We start from the raw sequence: 19,778 nt of genomic DNA on the forward strand, positions 1-19,778 counted from the left end.
AACGATCTACTTACCTACCAAGTAGGTAAGTATGCCTGTGTTGTGTATGCCTGTATTACAGCGTTGGGATAGCAACATGCTGAATAAAAACAATTCCAGTCTTAGTGTACATTTACAGATATTTCAAAAAAAGTTTTGAACTGTTAAGCTGAAATTTATCATAATGCTCCTCAGCCCAAAAAGTCAACTTTTTGTATGGTCATTAATATGGCACAGTTCCATCTAGCCAGTTCGGAATTATCCAAGTCTGAACCAAAGCAGAGTCTAGGGCTTTTTAGAGCTAAAAATACTTGCAATGCTCTTTAAAGCTCGTATCACTCCAATATGAACACATTTAATGACTTTAGTCCAGCTGTGTATTGAGGTTTGTATCTCCCTGCACAGTTGTCATGCTGAGCTGAAGGGGAGGTGTAAAGGATCGACTCCTTCTCTGTGGAATTTTATAACATGATTTGGAAAGACAAATGCCAGTTTTTCCATTCATTCTTTTTTTTTTCCTTTAAAAATCCATGTGAAACCAAATGCCTTCTGCTCTCTTTAACCCTAATTCTTTGGGATGCCTTCTGCATTTCAGCCAACTTTTCCACCTCTTTCCTCCCAATGTTCTGCTATTTCTGTAAAAATGTGGTGTCAGTTCAGTGTACCCTGGAGCAGTAGCCCCAGTATGGTCTGAATTCCCAGCCAATAGCCTGGGGAGTAATGACTTTCTGGAAGGCCAGGATGGGTCTGAAGGTACCACAGACCTGGCTGAGTGTTTTCCAACAGCATGTGTTGCTTTGGGCACATAGCCCAAAGAGGAGGAGTGGAGTAGCTTGTAGCATTCTCTTGGAAGAGGCATTATGGATATGAGTTTATGGATCTTAACTTCTGTGTAGCTCGTCATCCAAGTATGGAAAACTCAACAGGATGGCTTGTGTATGAAAAGGGAACTCCTGACTTTTAGGAGGATTGTGTAGGAATTATGTTTTATCTATGCTAATTTATTTTCAATTTCATTCCATTGCATTCTCTCTCTTACCCACAGAACACTTTGAAGCCTGACAACATTATGCACCTCTTTTAAGTCAATGTTTGATAAAAGGTTCACTCTTCAAGCAGTGTTTAGAGTTTGGGACACAGCCATTTCAGTATTTAAAATATTCTTCATGAGATAGTATTCAGTGCTTGTACTGTGAAATATGAAATTTTGACTTTTCTGCCTGTCTTTCAGTCCTTTTTGCCCCAGAAAAATAATGTTTCTACCACAACCACCACCACTTTCTCCAAATATACTAATTTTTGCCTATTTTTATGGAATTTGTTGTTCTCTTTCCTCCCTTATTCTCCCTCCCTTATTCTCCTCTTGTTTGCTTACTCTACTCTTCTTTTCTTCTCTCATTTGGTCATTTTTATCATCTCAGTTTTAGGGCTCAGTTATTAAAATATCAGTCTCAATATTTCATTCTCCTACCCTAGACTTGCAGACACCACTCTCATCTCCTTTCATGTGAGGAGATTGAAATAAATATGCAATAGAAGATATCCAGATGAAATAAAGATTCAGACAGTTCCTAAAATCCAACACAAATTCAGAAGTTCTACAAGAATGGATCGTGCAAATCCAGCACAGCACATTAAAATGTTCTGATGCCTTTGCTGGGAATAACCGTGCAATAGGTACTGGCCTAAAAGAAGAAAAAAAATATAAAAAAGCATCTTATAATATTAAATGCTAAATCAGAAAATGCAGCTCCTAGAGGGGTTTGATGCAGACATTTTCTTCAAGCTGTAATCTTCATGCAAACTCATAAATTATATGGAAAAATTGCCCCCTCCTCTGTTGTGTTGTGAAAAGTACTGTGTGCATGAGTACACAGAGTTGTGGGAAGATTCAGCAGCTGAACTGGAAATCTCATCTAGACAAAACTATTACAGAAGCTAAAGCTCATGAAAAAGAATAAGAGACAGTAGAAGATTTTCTATCAATTGAGGTCAAGATTGGATGCCATTCTGGGCTATAAACTCCTATTCCACCACAAGATCGTTGTTCAATAGAGGAATTATTGGGTGTCCTATATTGTGCAGGAAGTCAGAATTATTACTTCCTTTCCTGGCCTTGAAAGTTACAAGGCAAATACTTGCCTGAAGTCAACTCTTAAAACATGAGCACATGCAGGATCCGAACTTATAAATATGTTTTTAAAAAAAGAAAAAATTCCAAATAATTTTAGTGAATGTAAAATTCACAGATCTAACAGATATGTAATGACTGCTTTTGTAATTCTGTATATGAAGCATATTTTTGTTTACATAGGTATTTTTTCTTCATATGTAGTACCGTGAGTAATTATGCCATTTCTTATAATACATTAATGAAATAATTAAGTAATTCAATGCAATAGAAGTTTTAGCAATATAGATTTTTAGTAACTTTGACGGTTCCTTAGGGGAAATTACTGTAGATGCAACAGGAATTTGTTTTTCTAAGTGAAATTGAAATTCGTCTTCTGAATTTTAATGTTAGACTAATATAGAAAGTGGGAATGCTAGAAGGATGATTTACAGATTCAATACAAATCTTTTCCAAGAAAACAAGCTTATAGAATATTAACTGGACAAAAAGATGACACCTTTATTTTAAGAACACTTTTTCACTGTTATCTCAGAGCATTTCTCAGTCAGACGTTTAAGTTCCTCTTGGTCTTTTATAATTTCTATAACTTTTTCCAAATTATTATTATTCAATTATTATTTCTGCTATGTATTTTTCAGAATACCAGTGAGAACTTTGAAAAACCCAGCTTTAGTTCCTTGCAAGAGTAGAAATACTGATCTATTCACATCTTGCACCTCCATTTTATATGACCTTGCATGCAGTCTTTTGGAAACGCAAATTCTATCCATTAATAAATAAGTCTCATTATTTGTTTTGTTTATATTCTGTATCCAGGCACACAAGTATTTGACTTGTTTGGTAGTGGGTTTCTCCCACTTAGGGCTCATTCTGAGCTTGCTGATGGCAGACATGTATGTTGGGTAAGATGAAGTCACAGCAAGATCAGAGTTGGACTCAAACACAGCTGATTGGGATCAATACTGAATGTAAAAAAAATCTTTGCAGAATGGAGTATGCAGAACTGAATAATGACCTAATTTGTATTGCTTATACATTTTATGGCAGCCATCCCTGAGTAATTAGAAGCTTTGTGTAAGGGAAGATGGTTCTATTCCTCTGAAAAATGTTCTGCACCAGCAGAACATTTTTGGAAATGTTCATCATTGAGGAAAATGATGAAGTATAAATGTTGAGTGAGTGTCAACTTGTAGCATTATTGGAGGCCAGAACAGACAGAATGAGCATTCCCAAGACAACAGAGAATTTTGAATGCGATAAACAGAGAAAGTTGTGTTGAGTACATTGTGACTAACAGGTCTCAAAGCCCAAGGAGAAATCAGAAATGAGGAGCAGTTCCTCTGCATCCATGCTTTATGAGACAAAGCAAAATACATTGAATAAATTGAAGTTAAAGACATTAAACTACATTTCTGGCCATGTGGCAACTTAGAGGGAAAAGATGTGCTGTAACTTATTAATATTTGCTGAATGCAGGACCAGAAGGGAGCAGAATTAAGTCCAGTATTATAATGTACAAATAATTTGGAGCCAACAAATGAAGCTAAGAGAATGAGAATATAACTGAAGCATAATAAAATTTCCTAGCCATTAGGATTATGTGGAATGTTTTCTTTTCAGTGGAGATAAAAGTGAAACATTAGTTGATCTGGCTTTCTAGCTGTAGTATATTATAAAACATAGTACAGGAATGGAATATGTGATATGAAGGTCATGTCTGCTTGGCAGAAGGTTCTGAAAGCCATCAGGAACTTTCCCTCATTTCTGTAAGAAATACTCATCACTAACTGTCAATGGAAAGACTTTGCATTTCAGTAGGAATTGGATTTCACTCTGATTCTGATGCTTATGAGACAGAAATAGGGTGAATCATACTGTGCTTGCCTAGAAAAGCTTGAAACAAACCAAGGATGGAGAACTGTGTTGTGAAACAGAGGTAAAAGATGAAACTAACAGGAGCTCAGCAGCTAATAGGAGCTCAACAACCCTGATCATTGATGAGCAAAAATGTCAAGTCAGTAGGAGAGAGGAAAGCAGACAAACAAGATGTTCCTATTTGCTGATAGAAATATGAACAGAATACATTCCAGCATGCATTTCACCCAGATGGAGCCAAACTGTAACATCAACTCCAAATGTTCTTGGATGCTATGGAAGTTTGAGTCTGAGTCAGCTCCAAACACAGCTCATTCAGCTCCTTTAAATTACAGCAATTTACTTTGTACGCAGGATTTTTTTAATGTTTTTTTTCCCCAACTTTGTATCTACCCAACAGCTCTGAAAGGTCCTAAAGTTTATATCTTTGGCCTCTGTTGACAATCAGAATGAGAAGTGAGTGCTGATAGATTGGTTAATAAAATGCTATGGAGCTCTCCTTCAGTGAGTTAATGCTATTATGCCCATGCAGCAAATCCTGTTAAGAACAAATATAATATTTGCACGTTGCGGCATCCAAAGGCAAATTTCAGGCAGCACACCTCTGTTGAATATTGTGCTTACTCTTTGTATTCATTCAGCTTTTCATGTTGGATCTTACTAGGTTAAGGAAGAACTAAGCTTTTAGACACTCTTGAAAATTAAATCCCCCTGCAGAAATTCTTTCACGTTTTGGGTTTGTTTTTTTATTTAATGTGTTTGGTTTACCCTTTCAAAGAACAATAGTTTGGGATTTATCATTCTACCAATAAGATCTTCTTAATTGTCTCTTACACCTTGTTTTGGTAAAACATGAAAACTCTCACAGACATTATGGTGGAAAAAGCTTTTGTCAATAGACCAAATATTTGTAATGAATACTGATGCATGCTACTGGTAGCTCATGCCCTAACTTTTGAACTCTATGAGCTATTTTATAATAAAACAGATTAATTATTGTTTCCTATTAGGTTTTTTTTTTCAGTATTTAACACATCTACTAGGCATCTAACATCTTGTATTAAACTGAAAATGTTGGGAATTTTTTTTAATACTAAGTGGGTTTTTTTGCATTATTGTGTAATCCCAGTTTTTCCAGAAACATCAAATATCTCATGTCATTGATAATACTTTTAATTAATTTTTCTTCTTTTTCTTTCCTCAGTTATTTGATTATCTGAAACAATACCTTTTCTGAATATTTTCATTTTTTGTTCACAAAAACTATGTGTTCAGTAGAGCCCTGTATGTTTCTAAACATTGGCATTACTAGATAACAATTTATTAATAGTATTAGGTTTTTAAAATAAAAGACCCGTAAACTGTTCAGTGTGCCAAGAAGATATACTTTACAGCTGTGTCCTGGCAGGATGACTGAAATGGTGTTACACGTCAGTTTACTAAATCTCTCTGAAATGTCATGTTGCTGTGATTTGCCAAATGGACTTACAGCCAGATTTTCTCTTCCCGCTTTCTGTAGCTCTGGATCTACGGGGAGCAGATCATTGCATGTTTTTTCATAGGACATGGTAGATGTAATGTTATTATACTCCCATTTTTCATGTTGAAAAGCAATTGTAAAAACCCACTTCTTTTGACTAAATATGTGGAATGAAAATACTCACTACATTTTAGATGTGATGGCAGGTGCTATTTTTGAACAGAGCAATTGGTACTAAACATAAGCTAAAGTTGCCCTCTGAAATATTTTTAAACATTTTTAAGATTTGATGTTTATTATCTAATGTGGCTGCTTTGGTTTTTTATATTCACAGGTTGTTTGGTGTCACTTCTCTTACTCAGACAAACTGCTCAAGCACTTGGATGATCATCAAAAACCAGGAGTTACATTGGTATCACCACGCCAACCCAATCTTACTGCTGGTGATGTACTACACCCTCGCGACCCTCATCCGTCTCTGGCTGCAGGAGCCCATTGAAAGGGTAACTTCCTCCTCTCTTCCCATGACTGATGGCTGGGAGACTGCCCAGGGCAAATGCTCACTAACAGAGGTGCAAAGCTTTAGGAAAATTAGGGGAAATAGACAGCAAGTGCAAGGTGGTACTTTGAATTTGGAGTTTTCATTCAGTTTGTCCAAGAGTCTGATCTAACATGACTATTATTCTTAAAATCATCGGGACAATTATGCAAGGAATGCAATGGCAGAGCATTAATGCTTTGATTTGGAAAGCAGGTATTGCTATGCTGTAATGGCTGGACTTGATTCACTCAATGATCTGTAAGGTCTTTTCCAACCTAAATGATTCGGAGTCTGTGATTCAAGTTTAGGTGCTATCAAGTGAAATGCCAGCACCTAAGGCTTGTCAGCCAGAACAGAGCTAGGATTTTTGGCACAGGATGCAGTAAGACAAAGCATATATTTGTAATTTTATCAAAGATATAGAAAAATTTTCTTAAAACCTTTCCTCCTGTGTGCGTGAGCAAAAATCCCAGCTTTCATTTAAGAGCAAGAGAACAAGGAGAAGAAAAAAAGTAAACCTTTACTTCTTCCAATTTCAGAGGAAAATGGGTATATGGGAACCCAGAGGTATCTTAAAAGCTTAGAAACTGAAAGTATAAAAAGGATGATCCTAGGCATTACTTATATTAATTTCCTGATCCTCAGAGGCCTGATGGGAGTTTTCAAGTTGAGGTTTAGTAGTGCTGTAAACCACAATGAAAATACTCATGACTCTGCTGTGAATTAGTGGAGTTTGTGGAGGCAAATAAAAATGTTGAAGCTTTTCTTATTTTAAGGGTATTTCTTTATATAATGGATAATGTAACCATCTAACATTTAAAAAGGCAATCAAAATACATCACCTCTGAATTGAGATGTCTGGTATTTGGGGGTTACATATCCCCAAATATGTAATTTGGCTTCAAAAGGTGACCGATGCCTGAGCCATCACCTTGAGCTATTAAAAAATCGTATCTTAAGTTCCCAAAAATCTTAATACTCTCTTTTCTAAAGTCATATCATTGTGATCCAGTACCCTCTGGCATTGGGTGTTTTTAGGGTCTTTTTCCTTTTATTTTTTCTGCAGCTGCAGCTTCTGGAAATTAGATTTTTCTTTTCTCTTTTTAAATGAAACATTAGATTTCCAGATAATAATATGATTTTAGCACTGGGGTTGTAACTAGAACTTCACATCTCACAAACTGCTTAGTAAAACCATGAAAACTGCCCACAGAGGAGTAGCCACATGTGAAATGCAGTTAGTGTGAGCTGTGTGATCTCAGCAAGTCTGGGAATTGATTACCAGTACCTGGGTTGTTTTCATCCAACAGCCACCATCTAAAAGTTTGGTGTTGGACCTAAGTTAGTTGTTGTGCTTTTTTAGTGGAGAGAAGTGGGTCTTTCTGTCTAGGAGAGAGGGAATGCTGCAATTTCCTACAGGGACTTGAGAGGAACTATAGTGGTCTTGCCTGCAGTTCTTTTTTTTAGAGTGCTTGTGGTGTCTGAGATAGATATTCCCATAAAACACTAAAACCAGTCTCTGAGAACTGCCAGCAAGTGAAATTAGAGATGCTTTCCAGGCAGTTGAGCTAGAGTATGTATTAAAAGACATTAATTTAAGAAACATTGATGTCAAGTTCATGGCTACATGAAAGGCAATACCAAGTCTTGGCACTCCCAAGGGAACTTCAGATGCCAGGGAAATGATGCTTCCCTGCAAAGATAAAAGATAGTTTGAAAAAAGAACACTGTAAAGAAAGGAGTATCCATGCATTAATGCTTATTTTTGATGCACAGGATGTTAGTGATGCAAGTGTTTGTCATTAGAAAGAGATGCTGAGATTTGCAAAATTTACTGTATTTTCTGTATTTTGCACATATCCTCCTTATGGTTTTGGGTTTTGTTTTTTTTTTTTTTTTTTGTCTATATGCATTTTGGTTTTGTTTAGTGGTGTCATAGATCAGGATTTAAAATTTCTTTTACTAGCTTTTCTCTGTAGACTGCATTCTCAGTTTTTAAAATCCAGAATAATTCTAGGTATCATTGAAATGTTTTTAAACTTGTGTAATTATGGTGCAAATGATTCATTATGGAGCTAAGTAACCTGCTTTTTCAGTCCCCGGTGATTTTGAAGTTACTCTGTATTTAGGATCTCACTACTAACCTACCTGGTGTTTAATAAATGGCAAAGACAAAATGCTATGAGGTGTTTGGTGTAAAGAAGTTGTTCTCTATATGCTGCTGTCCTGTACAGTAAGAAGTGGCTCACCTTAGGAATTTTGTTCAAAAGTTCTTGGACAAAAACTGTTTTGAACGAAACAAGAAAGAAATACTTTTTCAGTCTAAAAAGATTGCATAAGCTAAATATAATACTGATGTAGCTGATGCTAAAAAGCAGAGTAAAACATGTAGACCTAATGGGGTTTTTTTTCCTTGTGTGAATTACATCTTGGGGTCCTCTTGTGGATAAAATTCCACCTGGATGGCAGCAAAAATTGTCTTTGAGACAGATACTCTTGAGACTGTCTCTAAATGCTGCAGGTGATGAACAATTTTACAGAAACACACCCCCACTTCAAATCTCCAGTTTCAGGGTTCAGTTTTTTGTGTGTGCACCACAGTGCCAAAGTATGGCATGCATGAAATTTCAGTGTATGCTCGCCATATGGGATTCTGAATGGATCTTACTCATGCAAAGTGGCTGTGGCAGTCAGTGGAAGATTTGCTTTTCTTATGCTTTCTGTTTTGGATCCTGACTTGTTCTAACATTGAGTCTTGTGAAATTCTACCTCCGCAAATAAGAAAAAGCAATCTGTCTCTGGAGATTTCAGCTCACAGTTGTGACTGCTGGTGCTGAATAGATGAATAGAGCCCATTCATTCTGTGCTGTGAGTGGTAAGTAATAGCACAGGAGCCAGCAGAGCTACAGCAATTGAATGTAGAGTCCTCTTAAAAAAATTATAACTGTTTTAATTAAAAGGTATTTAAGAGTTGCTGAGAAAGAACTGAAAAAATTAGGCAAGTCAAAGGACTCTCACAAGCTGTGCTTCTTTGACTAGTATTGTCTTTTCTGACTTTTCTTCCTCTTCTGAGAAAGAAAAAACAAGATTTCCCACCCTTCCCTGTTGTGTCTAAGGCTAAAAATATCTTAACTAAAATGATTGTATGTGTCTTAGGTCTTTTGTATTGTTTTTGTCACCCTGGTGCCAAACTAAATGCCTTTGATAAGCAGTTCTTTATGGTTCATATTTATATTAAAGTGTCAAATGGCAGTGACAAGTATTTTAAGCACAGAATCAGTTTATTTCATCTTACAGTTTTGCTAGGAATGCCCTTTTACTATCAAATATAAATATACAATCATATGTGAAATGTGCTACCATTTCCTCTGAGAAGTGAAACTAAATTAATAATCATTGCTTATCTAAGTCAAGTAAAAAATAGGACCTTGCTGCTAGGATTGGAATGAGGAGAGTTTCAAAATGAGCTGGGATGTTTGGATGTCCTGTTCTCACGGGTAGCTTTGCAGACCTCTGCCCAGCACCCTGATTTATTCTTGTATTACATCAGAGGATTTTGCCTAAGCAATGAGAACAGTGGCCGCCAGCAGGCTGCTGCTCAGGAGGAACAGTGCAGGAAGGGCTCTGGTAGGGCTCAAAGAGAAGCTGTAACCTATTGAGGTTTGCACTCCTCCTCAGCTTAGTGACAACATTTGCCATCTCAGATGGAGAAATAAACCACGTGGATTAGAGACAATCACAGAGTCATAGGACAGTCCCGGTTGGAAGGAACTTGGGAAGGTCATGTGAAGCAACTTCTGAGAGAAAATCAGATAAGATTTTCCAGGGCCAAATCTTTGCATGGTTCATTGTTCTCATGGTGAAGGGGAAAAAATAATTAAAAAATATATATATTATTTTAAACTTTTTTTTAATACTCAGAAGGTGTTTCCCCGAAGCAAATTATGTCCTTAGTCTCCTCTCCTATAACTATGCCTCCCTGTGAGAATACTACCCTTGTCTTCTCTAAAACTGTAATTTTATTGCCATAAATTGGAAAAGAAACCCCCTGATTCCTGCATCCTTCAGCTTCTCCAAGCCTCTAATCATCTTGACAATTCTCTGTGCGATCTTGTCCAGATTTTCTCTTGAACTGGGGATGCCAGAATTGCATGGCAGGTAGGGCCTGACACTTGCCAGGCACAGTGGAATAATCAGATCCCTTGATCTGCTGGCAGCACTCTGGCTGATGCAGTCCAGGATGTGTCTGCCTTCCTTGCTGCTGGAGTGCAGTCCACTGCTGGCTCTTTTTCAGCTTGCTGTGCACCAGAGCCTGTTCCACAGAACTGCTTCCCACACAGTCTGTCCACAGCCTTTACTGTTATGTGTGTTTATTCCAGCTGCAGGACTTTATCTTTGTTAAAACTTGTGCAGTTTTTGGTGTCCCATCTCTGGGTGGTGAGTCTTTCTTCTGGCCCGTTCGCAAATTTTATTTTATCTTATCTTCCTCCCAGTTCACAGATTTTATCATTCACAAATTTTGTGTGAGTGCAATTCCATCTAGGTAGTTTTGAATAGGATTAGACCTAGTGCCAGTCTCTGAGAAGCTCCACTCACGGCAATCTGCCTTTTTGTATTTGAGCCTTTACCCTACTTGAAGAAAGGCATTTTAGCTAATTCTCCACCCATCTTGTGCTCCATTTGTCAAGTCCTTATCTTATTGGCTTGTCAGCAAAGTTATTATGGAACAGTGGTCAAAGATTCTGAAATAGCATACACTGCCTTGAAAATTAGACATTGCACCTTGGGAGTTTTATATTTTATGTATTTCTATATGCTCATGGTATGATTATATGGTAAACTAAGGTAGTACCTGGAGGTCTGTGTAATTCTGGTGTCATGTAACCAGCAGTTATAGAAAAGCTGTCAATATTTCTGAAAATGTCATCTCAGAGTCATCAACCATAAACCAAGTCTGTTAGCCACTAATGGTGGCTAATTATGGTTAATATGGCTAAAAAATGGTTAATTAGCCTTTAAAAGGTGCTTCAGGCATGCTTTGGAGAGGGAACACCAGCGGGGAGGGAAATTTCAGTTCCTCTGCTAAGATTGTATTTACAGAGCTACAGCTAATGCTGTCATTTGTTGTCATTTAGCAGACACCTGATGAAGAGAAATCTGTCAGCAGGGAGGATGACAAAGAAATTCCCTGCAGCCCCATTCCAATGACAGCAGAGAGGAGACGCAGTCTGTGGTATGCAAGCCACTACACAACTGATGAGAGAAAAGTAAGACTGGAGGGGGAAGGGTCTCTGCATTACACAATTACTTTGAATTAAGGGAAGCGGTGTTACGTAGCTTGCAAGATCTCCACGTGTGATTATATAAATCAGATAAAATATCTGATTAATATAAAAATCAAGGCTGCATGGCAGAGTAGGATAGGAATGTATTTTGTAAAAATGAATGAAACAAAACCAGGAGCTAGTGTAAGGATGTAAACGAAAGGCATGCTCTGTGTTTTTGGTTTCCACATTTAAGAAGCGTAGGACTGGGCTTTTGGCTTGGGGCCATTATCTTTGAGCAAACCAGCTAGAAAGTCTGTTAGGGAGCTAAACCTGGTGTAAAGATCTGATCTGCCTTGTAGCTACTAATTAGCACTGTCACTGGTGAGTGGGGACTGCCGGCTTATCTTCTCCTAAGCACACTGGTGTCCTTCTTGAAGATACAAAGCAAGGCAGTTTAGGCAGCTATGTTAAATATCCTGGAAGGATCCAGCTTTCTACCACCTGTCTGCACCAGCTGCCCAGCAAAATTTCATTTGTTGAGTTATTGTCAAATTTGGGACATATGAGTATTCATATATACTCAATCCACATATATTCAAGCCCCAAGAAATCCACTATAATAATTGTAATGGGAAAGGAGCTGGCAAATGGATAAAGGAATGTATTTTATATTTGTATCACCATTTTATTGGAACTATTTTTATAATTGTAGTAATTCTAATGATTGTTTAAAAACTTAGTTTTTAAGCACTGGATCATTAGAAAGACATTAGAAAGCAGTTAATCAGTATAATGCAATACTGATTAATTCTTTGACTTAGTATCCAAAATTTCAATACAACATTCTCAGTTCTGGTTTAAAATTTACAGGAGCATACAGTAAAATTATGTCAATGCTATGGCACACTGAATACAATTTTATGGTATTGTACAATTCTGCTGACTTTTTAAGAATTCTTTCTGAATTTCTTGGTGCAAATCTGCAAAAGTCAGCACATATACATGCATGTATTCAAGAAGTCATACTTACTAATGCTTGAGCTGTGCTTCTGTAATAATTTGTTCTTGCATTGCTTTTTGCAGCTTCTGTCAATGACCCAAGATGAATACAAGCCATCAGATGTTAGTATACTACTAGTCTTTGTAATTTCGCAATTCTTCTCAATGTGTGTAAATACAAACAATGATACATACAGATAAAACCTTAGATGACATTTCTAAAACTTCTAGATTTATGATTAGCCTGCCATTTACCCTATAATCTTGATTATCCTAAATGTAATTGTCTTCTGCTTCCTTAATAATTTCCCTTAGAAACCATTGATTGATCACTTGAAATTAAACTGCTTGTAGTAGTACCAACTGGCAAACGATCTTTGCTATTTCATTGGGTTTGAATAAGATATGAAAATATGCTTTCTAATGCAAGCCACCTTTAAATTTGATTTAGTTTCTTTGCTATATTTTTTTATTTCATTCGTGTTGGAATGCTGAGGCCCTTAAAGCATGACCGACAGCACATATGAGTTCAATTTGCAGATTACAGAAAATCCAAGTCTTTATTTGAGCAGACAGCAAATGATCCATTTATCTTGACTGCTACAGACCTTAGCAGACTCTGAAAGCAGAAAAGTCCCCTCTGTTTAGCACACACAGGAGAATGGAGATGGAGATGAATTTTAGGAGCATCCGTAGCCTAATCTAAACGTGCTCCACAGCCTGTACTTGGTGCAGCTGGATATGACTGAACATAACCCAGATACTATTCTGAAACAGTTCACAGGCTGTTGCACATGCCTGTGGATAGTTTGGACAAGGAAGATATGCTCCTGTTTCACAGCCTGAGCAGAAGTCAGTCTTGAGTACACATTGCCATCACTAACCCACAGCATGTGAATTTCTGCCAATAGGAAAGATATTGATGGTTGTGATTGCTGGAGCCCTTATTCAAACAAGCACAAGGGCTGAAATTGAAGTCACAAAAGTAAAACAATGAAAGAGTGTTGAGTTAGCACTACCAAGTGACAAAAATGTACAATCAATAACAATGATTACCACAAGTGGTTTTATTAACAGCTGCAAATATAGATCTCACCACTAATAATTCCAATTGGAAAGTCATTTATAGCCATTATTTTAATAACTACTGGAAATAACTAGATGTGAACTGAAGTCTGAAAATCCTGATGTAGTAGTTTGTCTAAGAAGAGAGATGAATTTTTAGTTACTTCTATTGGTATGACATAAAAATCTAGCAACAATAAATTTTGGAAGCTGTTCTGTGTTACTTTTGCATGCAACATGACTATAACATATCAGTTTCTTGGAAGTAACTGCAGCTGCTTGTTGAACTCTTTTAACATTGGCACTCAAGAGTAGCAAAACACAGAAGTAGGAGTCCCACTCCTCAAAGAGCCATGGTAAATGCGTTGCCTCTCTCTGGTGTGCTGGCAGGTGCTGCTGGTGACAGTGAACGGGAACCCTGCAGACTATCACACCATCCACCCTGCACTGCCACTAGAGAATGGCCCAGCCAAAGCAGACGTGTACTCCACACCACAGTACAAGTGGGAGCCCTCGGATGGCGTGTCAGGTAGCAAATTGCCTAGGAATTGTCATTTTTTCCATGTGTTTTTCTTATTCTGTATTTCCAGTCCCTGCCTCTAGCATTTCTTGCCATTTTGGTAAGCTCTTTGGGCCTCTTAAAGTTAAATAATGCTGTCACCTTGCAATGATGGTTACCCATATAACAGTTTTGTAACCTGGGCTCTAAGTGTATACCATCCAAAATACTTTGCCTACCAACGCAGTGATTTGGAGTAGCCATCAGAGTGATTGCAAGCAAAGTAATTTCAGGAGAGGATGCATGCACTTTATATACATGCATCCTCTCCTGGATTGCAAATAAGAATTTCTTTTTCTACTTAGAAAAGGAAGAGGAGGAGGAGGAAGAAGAAGAGGAAGTTACTCAGGAGGAAAAGGAAAATGTTAAATTGCATGCCCTGGTCTCTGTGTTTCAATTTATCATGAAACAAAGCTACATTTGTGCTCTGATAGCTATGATGGTAAGTACTAGCAATAAAGAGAATGCTTCTGATTTTTTGAAAGTGTCTTCTCCATGTTTTTCTGAAAGTAGTCTCATTGTTTGGTTTTCAGCAAGTCTTTGTATCAGGCTCAAAAAATATCAAGATAGTGTCTGCATAATTTTGAGTCCATTTTAGGTTATTAATGTATAATTCCTAGGCCTATTGCACACCTTTAAATAGGACATTTCCAGGACTGAGAGCCCCAGGCTTTGTTGTCTGTTGAATACCAAAAAATCTCTGTGTCTCAGTTTTCTATTGATTCCCAAGCTCTTACACAAGCAGGTTTGTCATGTGTTTGCACCACTCAAAAATTTACCTGTAAAATTAATGTATGTCATACTGATATAGAAAACTGTAAAAATATGGTTCCTAATTCAGGCAATGCATGCATCCAATGACTCTGTGAGAAGAAAGGGTCTGCAAAGCCTGGTTTCCTGCACTGACACAGAAAGATCTCAAGGAAAATACAACTTTGTGCCAAGGCAGACTTTCATGTTGTTTATTACTCTTCTTTCTCTTTTTCATGCTGTTGCTTGTTTTTAAGCCTACTTGTTGCAAACACTTTGAGCTGCATTATACCAAGGTTTCCACATAATGATTAGATGTCTTTCTATATTCCCAATGCAAGCTTTGCTTTTACTGTTTTGGAGAAGTTTCAACTATGATGAAATTAACCATAAAGCTTCTTGGCCCAATTTTGCTTTAAAAACGGTAAAACAAATTACCTTGGCTGCCTCTCGTTTGCATAAAGTTTCAAACTTTATTGGCTGTCTTTTAACAGAAAAAGTTTCCCCTGTAAATAAGGCAGGCTCCTTGTGCAAAATATGGACCTGGATTGATACATTCTGAGATATCAACAAGTAATTAGTTATTTTCATATTGACACAGTAACTTTTTTCCTATTTTTTAAACTCATGTACTTCTATGATCTAAGGATCATAGAATGGTTTGGGTTGGAAGGGATCTTAAAAGTTATCTAGTTCCAACCCCCTGCCTTGGGCAGAGACACCTACCAGACCAGGTCTGTGTTTCTCTTTTAATTAATTCCCAGGGTTATATCTCTCAATATAAAAGAAGACTATATATTTGAAGAACTTACTTGTAGTTTAATGCTAGCTTTTATCTTCATGACATTTTCCGATTTTATGTGATCCAAATTAACTTATGAATTTACTTGTGGTATGCTCTGATGGAAATTCTGTTTATACTACAGCCAAAGACAGCTCAGTGTAAGCTATTTTCTCATACGAGCATGGAGAAGTAGCATATCAGTGTTTTTCACATACCCTTAAAAGATACAATTTCCTGGAGGGCTAAGCTAACCTGTCAAAAATATTCTTAATGTTTAATAATTTTTTAATGCTTTGTTGGCAGCTGCTCCACAGTTATAGCAGCAGATATACAGCTAAATTTAGTCCTAAATCAATAACACAATGTAGATAAAAAACACTTAAAACCCCTAAATCCTTTTCTTCAGTGTTTAATAGAGAAGTTTTTGAAAACAGAATTCTGAAAGCTGTAGAAAATGTTCTATAGTTGTGAGTATTCAGGTAATCTACCACAGTTACTATAGACTAAATGTTCTTCAGGTTGGATGGGTGCACACCATAGCTTTCCATTTTAAAATGATTCCACAAAAACGAGAGCAGTATTGAGTTAATGCTGTTTTGTAATGCTGTCAAGGGCCTTCAATGCAGTACCCATTGACTCGGTTTTGCCATTTCTGCTCTGAATTCTTTGCTGCTGTTTTGCAAGAAAATATTCTGTGCTCAAGCTTTAATTTATATTTTCCATCTTTTTTACTTTGGTGTAATGAGAAGCAATGAGTCTGCTTACAAAGTGCAGCTAATGTGTCAAGGGTTTGCCCTCAGAATCTACTTTCTGCATGTTCTCCAAGGGGTTTATTTTAGCTGGTCCATTAGGTGATTAATATGGGTGAGATTCTGATGAAAATGAAAATATGTGAAAGAAGTGTAACTGGAAATCTGCATCTGTGCTGCTCCTGAATCCATTTGTGGATGTGTTTTTCTTCTCTTTCCTCCTTCCATCAGGCATGGAGCATCACATATCACAGCTGGTTGACTTTTGTGTTACTGATCTGGTCTTGCACATTGTGGATGATTCGGGACCGAAGGAAATACGCCATGATCAGTTCACCATTCATGGTTTTTTATGGAAATTTACTGCTAATATTACAGTATATATGGAGTATTGAGCTCAAGAATGATGAACTTCCTCAAGTATCTGGTTTTTTAAAAAGAAAGGAACCTGGGGAGCTGGCATCAAAGGTAAGTGCAACAAACAGCTGAGATTTATTTATGAAACCACAAAGTATATTGTGATAAAAATTTGAATCTCTTGACATTTCTTTAAGAGTGCATCCACAGTATTCAGTAGCAATTCTAAAGCAAAGGGTAAATCATTAGAAAGAGTCTTCAGAAAACTGCTAATTGCATATTAAGCTAATACTAGATAGTTCAGACACCGTTTAGGTTTTCATGATAATTCTGTAAAAAATACTTGGTGGATTGAAATTGCTCCCTTGTTTGGTTTTATAAACTGGATTCAAAACCAGATGTTATTTGATTCTCTAGATTACCACCCATGGGATGTCAGATATGTCTGTGACTGTGATGGCAACTGTGTTGTCATTGCAATTACCAATACCACTCACTCCCTAATGGCTTGACACAAGCAGCAGCACATAGCAGTGGATGGCTGAGGTTTAATTCTTTATCCTTACACCTGAATCAGCATGAGTTGAAATCCATTTTAGGTTAGAACCAAAAGAATTTGCTGACCCCAGTGCATGATAGACTTTTTCTTTAATGTCTTGAAAAAGCATTTCATTCTGCAATTTTTCTCCTGGAGAAGGGACTGAGCAAAAATAGGATTTTTTTTTCCTAGAGCACCCAAGAGGGGCATCTCAGGGAGTGCATCTAGTTGGCACTGCTCCCCTTGTGCTAAGTGGATCACTTCCCTTGTGACCCCTAATTACAGTTTAAGTTGATTCTGTACGACATCTTCCTTGTTGGCAATACCTTTTGGACAACCATTTCTGGGTCTTTAATGCATTTGAAAGTTAGTGAGTGCTGTATTATTTTTCTTGTAACAGTAGGGCTGGTTTGGTAAGAGGGATAAAGCTCAAGGGGTTCTGCAAGAGAAGTTTTACTTTTTTTTTTCAATGACTTCATAAATCCCTAAGGAATTTTAACTGTCTTAATACTTCATTCCCTTTGGTATTATTTTTCATTGGCTATATCATCTTGTCTAAAACAGATACTGTCAAGAAAGGAAGCTGGTGTGTGTATATGGTGATTTGGCCACATCCATAAAGCCATTAGGTGTTTAATGTGGTTTTTTAAGCTGAATTAAATGTACTCCATAACTTTCACAGAATCACACAATAGTTGAAGCCAAAAAAGGCTTCTGGAGGTCACTGGTCCAACTCTCAAGCAGAGCCATCTTGATTGCCCAGGACCATGCCTAGATGGTTTTTGAATATCCCTATGAGTGGAAACGGTTGTTACATCCTGGGGCAACCTGTGCCAGTGCTCAATTACCCTGACAGGAAAAAAGTTTCCTGATGTTCAGAGGGAACATCCCATGTTTCAATTTGTGCCTATTGCCTCTGGTCCCATCACTGGGTACCACTGAAAAGAGTCTGACTCCAACCTCTTCATGCCTCCCTTTGGATATATATAGACATTGAATGAGATTCCTCCTGAGCTTTGTCTTTTACATAGGAGACATGTTCCAGAGTGACATTTGCTTTCCTCCAGCAATTCTCCCATCACCACGTTTGATCAAAGGTCATTGAGAGTAACCTCTACTAGTGACACCAGCCAGCTCCTGGGCACATCCCTTCAGGACCCATGCACTTATGTATGCTCATTTTCTTTAAATATTCCCTGATCCAAGCCTCTTCCACCAAAGGAAGACTCATCCTTGCTTCAGACTTTTCCATGGTCTCCAGGAACTGTGTTTCCTAAGGGCAGTCTTGCTAGCAAAGGCTGAGGCAGAGAAGGCATTTGCTACCTCAGTTTCTTCCATGCCCTGTGTCACCCAGGCCTTCACCCCAGTCATCAGGGCCTAGATTTTCCCTAGCCTCCCTTTTTCTGCTGAGGCATGTACAGAAGCAAATCTTGTTGCTTGACGTGCCTTGCCAAACTCAGTTTCAGGCCTTGACTTTTCTAACCATGTCTGTGCATGCATGGCCAGGCAGATTCTATGCATGCAGGCAGAGTCTCTGCATTCCAGCTGTGTTGCTGTGCAAATCCCAACCTCATCTCTGCATCTTTCTGGCCTGTGCTTCCTAAGGAGCCTGAGGCTCTGTATTGCAAATATTCAAGGCATCACACTATGTCTCTCTCATCCCAACAAGACCACAGCCCTGCACAGAGATCTCTGATTGCTTGGGTTTGTTCACCATGCTGCAGGGATCAAGTTTACAGGCACTTGAGAGGGGCACCTGACATGCTGTTTTCCCAGAAGGAATCTGGCAGGTTTCCCTGTAAGGCTGTGTTGAAGTAATTGCCTTGATTATATATACAAATGCTTCCAGTGACCCTGAATAAGCCCTGTGTTGCTGATTATGTATTTCCTTTTGTTCACATCACCCCAGGCACCCATTGCTTGTTAGCCTTGCCTATCAATCTCTCTTTAGTAGTTTATCTACTAGTAACTCTGTACCCCTCTTTATTCCTAATTTAAAGTCCTTTGAATAATGGTTGATTTTAAATGGAGACTGGATACTGTATTCTGCAGAAAGAAGTGTACTGTAATTCTTTCTGCATAAGTGTCTGCATGCTATATGTGTTTCCTGGTCTGAAAATGAGATAGAATCTATACTGTAAAAGGTGGCTAAAAGCATTTCTTTCATCTGCAACCCTTCAAGACTTTTCTTAGAGCCAGCTCTGGCTGTGGAAATGCCGAGTAGAACAAGGAGGTAAATGTAGCAGGAAGTCAGAGCTAATCACTGCAGTAGAAAGTCTGTGTTTTACAATATCAAAGGTTTGTGTTGGAAAAGCTAGAGCTTCAGGAGGTATCTGGGGACCTGTGACAAGTCACACAGACTGACAATCTGCTGCCATGGCTCAGTGTTAGCAGCAATATTGATAAAAAAAACCCATCTCCTGGGAGCAATCCTTTTCCCCATTAAAGTCTGGCGCATTAGAAAAAAAATTACACTGTATCACGGGCCTTGCCATTCTGTTGTGTACACATATTTGGCTCTTACGTGTTTCTTCTTTGAAATTTTCTGTTCTTCTAGCTATGTAGTGAAATAAGTCTCCTTCTGTAAAGGGAAATTATCAAAAAACTTTATAGAAAGCAAACATAAAATCAAGTGTGTGACAACAGATATCATGTTGTTTTCTAAATTTTGTCCATCTCTTGGTATTGCAAGCTGTTGAAT

General features: G+C 37.8%; 1 protein-coding gene across 1 annotated transcript in view; it reads left to right on the forward strand.

Moving 5' to 3' along the window:
- PIEZO2 (piezo type mechanosensitive ion channel component 2) overlaps positions 1-19,778 on the forward strand; it is a 286,006-nt gene that overhangs the window by 182,242 nt on the left and 83,986 nt on the right. The window contains exons 8-13 of the mRNA XM_058036495.1: positions 5,803-5,971; positions 11,145-11,276; positions 12,360-12,398; positions 13,731-13,869; positions 14,205-14,341; positions 16,414-16,650. Of these exons, the coding sequence (XP_057892478.1) occupies positions 5,803-5,971; positions 11,145-11,276; positions 12,360-12,398; positions 13,731-13,869; positions 14,205-14,341; positions 16,414-16,650 (853 nt within the window). The remainder of the gene's footprint in view (positions 1-5,802; positions 5,972-11,144; positions 11,277-12,359; positions 12,399-13,730; positions 13,870-14,204; positions 14,342-16,413; positions 16,651-19,778) is intronic.

This window comes from Melospiza georgiana, chromosome 1 (genome assembly GCF_028018845.1).
Source record: "Melospiza georgiana isolate bMelGeo1 chromosome 1, bMelGeo1.pri, whole genome shotgun sequence".
Lineage (NCBI taxonomy): Eukaryota > Metazoa > Chordata > Aves > Passeriformes > Passerellidae > Melospiza > Melospiza georgiana.